The sequence below is a fragment of the Triticum aestivum genome, chromosome 4A (genome assembly GCF_018294505.1).
Source record: "Triticum aestivum cultivar Chinese Spring chromosome 4A, IWGSC CS RefSeq v2.1, whole genome shotgun sequence".
Taxonomy (NCBI): Eukaryota; Viridiplantae; Streptophyta; class Magnoliopsida; order Poales; family Poaceae; genus Triticum; species Triticum aestivum.
In genome coordinates, this window is record NC_057803.1 from 518,733,807 (window position 1) to 518,744,179 (window position 10,373).

Consider the following 10,373-nt stretch of genomic DNA (forward strand, 5'->3'; position numbering starts at 1 on the left):
ATGCAATAAGTAGTCAAAACTAGAAAATCTAAGAAAAACTACACTTGCCAAACACCTTTGTAGTTTTGCCAAAACTGAGAAAAACTGTAATTTCTAGAAGCCGAAGTATTCATTGCCCTCACATTGACATACCGAGGTTTTCAATTACTATGGTTTTGTAAAAACTATATTGCCAAACTAGGCCTAAAACTTTACGATTTCGAGGGACAGATTTATACAACACCTGCTCTAAACTCTGAAAAGAGGCTCCAGGAAAAGGAAACCTTATTTTTCTGAGGGCTGTAAAAAGGAAACTTTGAGAGAGAAGAACAGGCAGAGCACACGGGTCTTCACCGAACCACAAACGCAGCTTTGGCTTCTCCATTCCGACTGCCCCCGTAGTCCAGCCAACAACCGCCCCGCGCACGTAAGAGCACGAATCCCCCTTTGCTGCTCTAGAGGAGATGCAGACGGCGACGGCGGCGGCGGCGGCGCCGTGGGCGCCGAGCCCTTCCCCGTCCACCTCCTCCTCCGCGACCCCCTTCAAGGCTAGGGTTTGCGCCCGTCTTTGCCCTTTCCCTCGGAGGCGTTTTCCTGTCTCTGTCGAGGCTGACGGATTCTTGATTTGGCCCGCAGGTGGGGATTGCGTTGCCTTGTCGGACGGGTGCCCGGACCTCCTCTGCACCGAGGCTGGTTGCTACCCCCGCGCGCCGGCGGCGGCGGCAAGGTGAGTCGATTTGTTGGTTTGTTCATTCATGACCAGGTTCTACCTCGCTCCTGTTGTCTTCCTTTGTCTACGATTTCGGATTGGTAGAGAGATGTCTCGAGCATAAAAACAGAATAATCATCGAGAGACGTACCGTGGAGTTTTGATGGTGTAAATCTGGACAGCTCTCAAACAAGAATTTGGTCCCAACTTGTGCTGCTATGAATCTCATCTTTCTATTGTGAAGTCGGGCCATTCTTCCTCCATAGTGGATTGTTTGCTGTGTTCTCCAGCTAGGACTAGCTCGTGCAAGCCAACCCTTTGATTCTAGTAGGTGTTCAAATAGTGCAACAGGTCATTGACTTGTAGATGCAAACCCTCCGTATTATGTGTTTTATGTACTACTCGTGTTTCGTACTTTTAGTGCAAACCCTCTAGTAATTATGCATCAGTTGAAGTGAATGATAGTGCAACTCGCATTTAATCCCTAACAGAATAGCTTGTTACTGTATGACCTTTAGAGTGCGATGATCTAGCTTATAAACGTTTCATATCAATTTAAAGCAAGGTCAACCATTCATTTAAAACAAGGTTAGCCATTCCTGATTTGGCACCAAGCCGGAGCAGATCCTAGCTTTGTTGAACTGTGAAAACGTCTTATATTTTGGTAGAGAGGTAGTATTGGATTAGGTACTGAAGCATACTTGTGTATGGCTTGCTTGTATTACCGTAAATGCAAGGGATTATGGTGTCATAATGTGGAACTAACGGTGTATCCTACTGTGGCAGTGGTTCAGGCTATTGCCAACCCAGATCCAGCGGTCGAGCTGCCATTGACTGCTGAAAATGTTGAATTGGTGTTGGATGAAGTGCGACCTTACCTTATGGCCGATGGAGGTAATGTCGTGTTGCATGAGATTGACGGAAATGTGGTGCGATTGAAGCTGCAAGGAGCGTGTGGATCATGCCCAGCTTCAGTAACAACAATGAAGATGGGTATTGAGCGACGTTTGATGGAGAAAATACCAGAGATAGTTGCAGTTGAACCTATTGCTGATGAGGAGACTGGTCTTGAATTGAATGAAGAGAACATAGAAAAGGTAACCGAATTTTATGTTATTTAAGTAAATTTACTGATTACTTGATGCTTGTAGCATTTTGAAGAATGGAGATACAAAATTCATGTTTTTAGGTTGATTTGATTGACAACTTTATCTAGTTTCAGGCTTAGTTTTTTTTAAAGTAGTTTTGAATCATGTAAATATGCTTTAACAACTGAAGTTTTGACACATGGTATATGTTTATCCTTCAATCTTTAAATGTTAGTCCTTTTGGACATTGGGATGGTCTCGTAGTATTACTTTGACAACCACTAAGTCCTACTCCCTCCGTCCCATAATACAAGACGTTATTACATCCAATATACACACATATTGGATGTGATAACGTCTTATATTACGGGACGGAGGGAGTATTATATAAAGGGCGTTAAATTTTTCATTTGGGTGGCCATGACGATTTGACACATTGATCATGAAATGTTTGACTGCACATGTTTATTATGATTTATGCCACTGATTATGTCATACTACTCAGTTTTGCCACTAGGAATTCCAACTGCTCAAAAATGCCATCGCTTCTTTAGGTGCATGCTCAAAAATGCCACTGCACACCATTACTGTCACCTCCAATCTCGTTTACCATGTTATAATGACCAAAATACCTATGGACCAACATGTGAGCTCTCCCTCTATCTCACTACAATGAAGTGTGGGTTCCACTTGATCCCAGGAACATTCTTATTTTCCTCTAAAATTATACGCTTGCTTACTCCTGACAAGTGGGCCCACACTTATCATGGTGCGATAGAGAGAGCTGACATGTGGGTCTAGGGGTATTTTTGTCATATAACATGGTCAACAAGTTTGACCTGACAATAATGATGTCTAATGGCATCTAATGGAATGATGGCATTTTGAGATATCTAATTGCATTTTTTAGCAAGCATCTCACAGAATGATGATTTTTGAGCAGTTGTAACTTCTAATGGCGAAACTGAGTAGTGGTGCACAACTAGTGACATAAATGATAAAAACCCTTACAAAATTAGGAGGAAAGTATTCATATGTGAGTTCCACATCAATTTTATGATGTGCTAATTTGGTTGTTAATGCTTCAAATTGTCGTGAAAATGTTCTGTATATCAAGCATATCTCTTGTCTATTCTTTTAATCTTCTACGTAGCTTCTATTGATCCGAATAGTTGTGCCTCGCAGGCTGAAGCAGTGACATATTCTGACCTATGCCATTTTCCTTTTTGCTATGAGCAGTATATAGGCTCCCTTCATAAAGTATCTTTATTTGAATTTCTTGTTTCACTAAACTTATGTATAGGTAGCACTATTTGGAGTGACCAGCTGCTGACTTGCTTTCACTGACAATCAGGTTCTTGACGAGATCAGGCCATACCTTTCCGGCACAGGGGGTGGTGAGCTTGAGTTTGTTTCCATCGAGGAACCTATCGTGAAGGTCAGGCTCACAGGCCCAGCTGCTGGCGTGATGACTGTCCGAGTGGCCCTCACTCAGAAGCTCCGAGAAAAAATCCCGAAAATCGCAGCTGTCCAGCTATTGTCATAAACCTTGAAGCACATTTAGAAGCCAAGCCCCTGTTATGTGAACGTGCCGCTACTGTAATTCTCAGGAATTCGTGATAACTGTATGTGTAGCCTCCCACAGCTGCTTAAACTCTCAATGGCCACGGCCAATAGAAGTTATCTAAAAGGCTTTCATTTGCTGGATTAACAGCAGTTTTGGTTCCTACCTTGTACAGTGTTTGCTTCTGCAAATGAAAGTATATACTGCTGATCTTGCAATATTTTTGAAACACATAAAATAATTTGGTATCAAGGTTTATCCTTGGGGTTTTGTAGGCCTGGTATCAAACCCTGTGTCCTTGTGTAGCTAATACATACGCATATGTGTATGAATTCTATTCCCTCCGTTTCTATATATATATATATATATATATATATATACTCTATTAAACACCCAAGATGAAGAATAAGTTATTCTTCACCCTGGTCGATGGAATGAGCCTGACGTTAGGTCCAACCAGGCCATCGTTTGATTGGAAAAAATCCCACCGCCCCTCGCTGTAAAATTACCTCGTTGTCTTTTCTCAAAATTTTTTTTTATAGTATCATAGTCGTGCGTTGAATCGAACCCAGCCCACCTCCCCGTCCTTTTCTAATCTGCTGCAAACGGTTTTCGGCTGGTGGGCTCGACGTCGTGTTCGTCCCTGAGCAGATGGGCGGCGTGACGTTCGGCGGCTGCCTAGGTCTCGAGCGGCGCCGTGGTTGGTGATGGTTCCATGACGGTGCAGGCTTAACGGCGTGAGCTCTCCGGGTTCTTGGATACCGGGAAACGCAGCGGGGATGCAACGACTACGAACTCTTCCTGCCCCGGCGACGGCGGTGCTGCTCCATCTCGCCGGGTACGTCGATGTCACGGTGAGGTCTCCAAACTTTGCTTCATTGTCAGGATTTGTGCCCCTGTAATTCTCCTCCCGTCCTGTCCAAATCTAGGATTCTATTTTCCCTATCCATATAGGAACTTAGACATAGTATCATGGGCATGACTTACCGGCTGCGGCTGCTGCCTTGGTTCTAAATTGTGGCGCGTGTATTTAACTATTTATTTGTGCCACAATGATGTTTTGCTACAATTACTGATATATTGACTCATTGGTATTGCTAGCTTATTGCACATTTATTTTTCTACTAGAAGCGTTCCACGCGCTTCGCTGCGGCATCTTGTGAAAGATGCAGTGCTTCCAAGATTTATATCAAAGAGAGGCACAAAGATGCAGTGCTTCCAAGCTGATATGCAATGCTTTATAGTATGCCTTATACGGTAAGAGTATTTCCCCATTCTCTAATCCACACCTTAACTCATTGGTTGTGAATTTATAGCAGCAACAGTTGATGGACTTAGAAAAGTATGCTCCTGAACCTGCAAACAACAATTAACATAGACACTTAGGAGCATCCTAACTGCCTCACATGAGCAGCAAATAGATTACATAGGCAGTTATCCTACATATCAATTTTTGTACACGATTATTGAGAAGAGTATGATTTCCCAAATGGGTTTGATCCTCTCCAAAGGAAGCTTCACGGTACAAAATTTTTTTTGAGGTGTGAAAGAGCAGATTTAGCCAAATCGCTCCTGGGGCTTTCTACCCCAGGGAGCTTAGTGATTTAGGTGATATAGTATACATTTACATTGCATTGCCAATTTTTTTTACAATGAATACCCAGCACCAAATTCCTGGCCACTGAACATACAGGGTAACTTGTATTACTTCTATAGTTCAGTCCACTTCGATTCTTACTATTTATTCAAGTTTCTGTTATTTACAAACAATGCTTCAACCATTGTTGTTTGTGTTCGCGTTATGACCTGTTGTGGCCTAAGGTGAGCTCGAGCCTGAACCCATTAGTTTCGATTCTACTACTTTTCTCGTATAAGATTTCATGGTCAAGTTAATTTTCATTGCTCCAAACCTAGCATTTGCAGTTGCTTGTTTCAGAAATACAGGTTTTGCGTCAGATTTCGGCCGTCAAGGTAAATTGTTCCAGCTGTTGCGTATTATGGGCTTACTATCTGTGCAGTCGTCTCATAGAGTTACCACGACCCTAATTTTCTATGGAATTTTCCTCCATTCACCTTTTATATTTCCTTCAGAACTCGATCAGTTTTTTGGGAGGTCAGGTCCACTTATAAGCATTTGTGTATTACAGGTTGATATTCTAAAGATGCTTGTAAGGTGCCTTATCTATATTATTTTACTGATGCTGACTAATCAAAGACTGCCTACACAACTTCTCTTGTATAAATAAAAGAAAAAGTTGGCTTACTGACGCATCAACTTCCTGATGTAAGTGTTTTCTCATATACTCTTTCTATTTCAGAATGTAAGGTGTATTGGTTTCTGTGCAAGTCAGCCATTTAAGTGTTTGACAAAGATTATAGAATAAAATAAGTATATCTTCAATACCTAGTAGATACAATTTGAAACTACTTTTCATGATGGATCAAATGATATAAATTTCATATTGTGAATTTTGATATATTTTCATAAAAAGTCGGTCAAACTTGTGCTCATTTGACCTTTCAAAAAAAAAAATACATCTTATATGAAGGAACGGAGGGAGTATTTGTTTTCATCTTCTCCATGATATGTTCACTCGTTCTCTTCAGAGATTTGTTCAAGGGATTCCTTTCAAAGGATTGCACTTTTTTTTGACGATTTTTTCAAACAATGACACCTTTGTGATAAATTTCTCATGTGATATAGGTTGTGTACGACTGTAAATTACATTGGTATGTGCAGTGTCTCCCCTTTAATCCATTGGTTTACTTATTTAACTCTGTTTTTTGTGTATCCCTTGCTTCTGATGCTTTTCTTAATCGGCTCTCCTCTTTGTTTATGTGTGATTTGAGTATGTTCATAGTTAACATCCACCAAAAAATTAGTAGATGTCAGAGATAATGTGGGGGTGAAAATACATTGGCTAGCGAGTGCCATCTTTATCTATAACGAAACAGCTGTCGAATGGTTGAACTTTCCTGCATGATATTTCTTTAGTACGCCACCTCTCAATCTTATGAAAACAAGAGTTGATGTGATTGTACATTGATCACATTCCATTTCTATATCATTGGCTCCTTGCACATCGTTAGTATAAATTAAAATTCCCAAGAACCCATTTTGGTTCGGATAGCGATTCACAATCTTTTTCTTGGTTGTCCGATAACAATGCTACTATGAATCATATTCATATCCTTGTTCCAATGTTTGCAATTTCTGCTAGAGCATCTGTGAGTTGAACTAACAAGGATGCAGCCACATTTGCAGGCATATACAGTGCAGGAGGATACAGATATGGGCACAACAATGGAGCTAATACTTCTACGAACATGGTCAATCCCTAAGAACATTTTTGTTACAAAAGCTGGATTTCGCTAAGACTGGAGGTGTCAACCTAAATGCACATATATCACACGGAATGACAGCAGTCGAAAACCATTTTATCTGCATTGTATAATTTTCCACACAGATTAATTACAATATTTATTCTATGTGCATGAGTCCGCGCTTTGTGACATTTGGTTACAGTTGTTATGTGGTGTCATGTTTTTTCAGTGCAATCTAATGACATTGGAAGGCTTAAAAAATGATATTTACACCAAGAATACTTATGTCGGCAAATGTTTATTTTACATTGGCACGGAGAATTCTTACCATTGTCAACCGTTGGTCGCACACATCTTTCCGTCCGACGTTTTAGTTTATTTATGTTGATTGTTAGGAAAACCCTCTTATTTACACCAGCTGGTTTTTCTGTTTTGAAGTGGCTCCAATATTCCAAGTTTAACGATAGATTACACGGTACAATGCAGCAATCACAAGAAGATAATATGGCTCGGGATCAGAAACGAATATTCGTAGATTATAGGCTAATTTATGCTGGCTCCGTTACATAGTCTTTTTTTTCTTAAAATGGCCATGGGAAGGTACGTGTACAATGGTTGGGGATTTGGGGCATCCGTAAAATTACATCGTTATGGAACAAGTCTTACGTTTCATCTTAGTAGTCCAAGGCGTGCAAAAAAAAAGTGGTCCAAGGCGTGTGGGCTGGCTGGGGATGGGAGTCTCCGTAAACTTACTTTCAATGAAAGGAATCTTACGTCCATGGCGCAGGTGGTTGGCAAACTGATTCGTTCGGCTGAAGTCTTGCATGCAGCGTTGCAACGGATGGGCTGGGGTGAGGAATAGCTATATATATATATATATATATATATATATAGTCTTATTTTCGACGCAAAAAGAGACCATAAGAAAATATATAATTGCCGTAAAATATATTTTATATTATGTAAAATTACAAACGTAAAAATATAGTCTAAAATACACATAAACTACAACTTTTCTTACCTTATGACCTATATTTTTATTTTCTTATGTCAAATTTTACGTAGTGAATCAATAGGAATGTAACTATTTGAATCCAAATGTAATTTAATTATGAAATAATCGTAAGATTACCTCAGATGAAGAATAACTTATTTTGCACCCTGGGTGATGAATAGTAATAATATATATATATATATATATATATATATATATATATATATATATATATATATATATATATATATATATATATATATATATAGTCTGCATTGAAATCTTTAAAAAACTTATATTTAGGAACGGAGAAAGTAGTAGTTTTTACCTAAAAGGGCACGCGGGTCAGCACATACTTTTTGCTTGGTTATCAGAATTTTGAACAGACGTGTATTGAATCCGATATCATGTTGCTACATGAAACACACTCGACCGACCAAGCAAATACGGTGTATGTTTTTGTCTTTTTGAGGTAACAAATACGGTGTATGTGACAGGCAAGAAAGAATATGGACTCGTTAAAACGAAAAAAATAACACCAAATGGTTAAGATAGCGATGGATTGTGCGGTATTGCACAATACGCAAAAAAAAAAACGAAAAAAATAACACGGACAGGGATTCAGTCCAAGAAACAGGTGGTAGATCGCCACACAAGAACCACGGACCTAGTTCATTCCAGTGTTTTCTCACGAAAGGGAAAGGAGAGAATAACACTGTGAGAGGGAGAGGTTTGACAGTGTTTTCTGGGGGCAAGCCCTCGTGATGAATATCCAATATATAGGTACGGGTGGCAAGTACATCACAGCAGCGCCCGTGGCCTAATGGACAAGGCGTTTGACTTCTAATCAAGCGATTGTGGGTTCGAGTCCCACCGGGCGTGCATCCTCTTTTTCCCCCTAATCCATGCTCTATTAGAATATAACTATTTGTTTTTTGTTTTTCGTTTTATGTCCTTCATTTCGAAAATGAAAACAAATTTATATTAGAGTAGAACTACTTCTTTCTTGTTTTCCATTTTATGTCCTTCATTTCGAAAATGAAAACAAATTTATATTAGAATAGAACTACTTCTTTCTTGTTTTCCATTTTCTGTTCTTCATCTGTACAAGGAAAAAAATGTTTGTGGGTAAAATGAAAAAAAATATAGGAAAAACTATGGCTAGATACCTAATGATATTCACGGAACCACACAGATACTTTCTGATACGGAGCATTCTACTTCACATACACAATATACTTTCTGTCAAGAGTCCGTTCGACGGGTGACACGTTCGAGTCCCACCGGGCGTGCATCCTCTTTTTCCCCTAATCCATGCTCTATTAGAATATAACTATTTTTTTTTGTTTTTCGTTTTATGTCCTTCATTTCGAAAATGAAAACAAATTTATATTAGAATAGAACTACTTCTTTCTTGTTTTCCATTTTCTGTTCTTCATCTGTACAAGGAAAAAAATGTTTGTGGGTAAAATGAAAAAAAATATAGGAAAAACTATGGCTAGATACCTAATGATATTCACGGAACCACACAGATACTTTCTGATACGGAGCATTCTACTTCACATACACAATATACTTTCTGTCAAGAGTCCGTTCGACGGGTGACACGTTCGAGTCCCACCGGGCGTGCATCCTCTTTTTCCCCTAATCCATGCTCTATTAGAATATAACTATTTTTTTTTGTTTTTCGTTTTATGTCCTTCATTTCAAAAATGAAAACAAATTTATATTAGAATAGAACTACTTCTTTCTTGTTTTCCATTTTCTGTTCTTCATCTGTACAAGGAAAAAAATGTTTGTGGGTAAAATGAAAAAAAATATAGGAAAAACTATGGCTAGATACCTAATGATATTCACGGAACCACACAAGATACTTTCTGATACGGAGCATTCTACTTCACATACACAATATACTTTCTGTCAAGAGTCCGTTCGGCGGGTGACACGTGCGACATCTACTTCACATACACAAAGATGAATCATCTCCTATACATGTCCACGCTCTATTAGAATATAACTATTTGTTTTTTGTTTTTTGTTTTATGTCCTTCATTTCGAAAATGAAAACAAATTTATATTATAATAGAACTACTTCTTTCTTGTTTTCCATTTTCTGTTCTTCATCTGTACAAGGAAAAAAATGTTTGTGGGTAAAATGAAAAAAAACATAGGAAAAACTATGGCTAGATACCTAATGATATTCACGGAACCACACAAGATACTTTCTGATACGGAGCATTCTACTTCACATACACAATATACTTTCTGTCAAAGAGTCCGTTCGGCGGGTGACACGTGCGACATCTACTTCACATACACAAAGGTGAATCATCTCCTATACATGTGCTCACTTGACCCCTTCGAGGATGGTATACTACTTGACACTTCACTCGTGTGCATGCATAAGTATTGTCGGAACACTATGGACGAGGAGGAGGAGTGCAAGTGCCAAGGAACAACTACACCATCCGCAAGGGAAGCCTGGAAGCGACGACGGAAGAAGACCTAATGATATTCAGGGAACCACACAAGATACTTTCTGATACGGAGCATCCTATGGACATCACCATGTCAAGAGTCCGTTCGGCGGGTGACACGTGCGACATCTACTTCACATACACAAAGGTGAATCATCTCCTATACATGTGCTTATTTGACCCCTTCGAGGATGGTATACTACTTGACACTCCACTCGTGTGCATGCATAGGTATTGT

General features: G+C 39.4%; 1 protein-coding gene, 1 long non-coding RNA gene and 1 other non-coding gene across 4 annotated transcripts; all 3 read left to right on the forward strand.

Moving 5' to 3' along the window:
• Positions 1 to 257: 257 nt before the first annotated feature.
• Positions 258 to 3,578, forward strand: LOC123086676 (nifU-like protein 2, chloroplastic). Of its 2 annotated transcripts, none has more exons than XM_044508452.1 (4): positions 258 to 533; positions 616 to 706; positions 1,475 to 1,785; positions 3,131 to 3,578. In XM_044508452.1, exons 1-4 carry the CDS (start codon positions 444 to 446, stop codon positions 3,320 to 3,322), a joined length of 684 nt encoding a protein of 227 aa, XP_044364387.1. In that variant the 5' UTR covers positions 258 to 443; the 3' UTR covers positions 3,323 to 3,578. The 2 variants fall into 2 exon arrangements, with proteins under 2 accessions (XP_044364387.1, XP_044364388.1); XM_044508453.1 differs by having other exon boundaries at positions 259 to 527.
• Positions 3,579 to 3,923: 345 nt separating this feature from the next.
• Positions 3,924 to 6,840, forward strand: LOC123082190 (uncharacterized). The gene is made up of 3 exons (XR_006438971.1): positions 3,924 to 4,194; positions 5,488 to 5,624; positions 6,606 to 6,840. It is a non-coding gene; the product is annotated as an uncharacterized lncRNA (long non-coding RNA).
• Positions 6,841 to 8,467: 1,627 nt separating this feature from the next.
• Positions 8,468 to 8,540, forward strand: TRNAR-UCU (transfer RNA arginine (anticodon UCU)). The gene has a single exon. It is a non-coding gene; the product is annotated as a tRNA-Arg (tRNA).
• Positions 8,541 to 10,373: the final 1,833 nt, after the last annotated feature.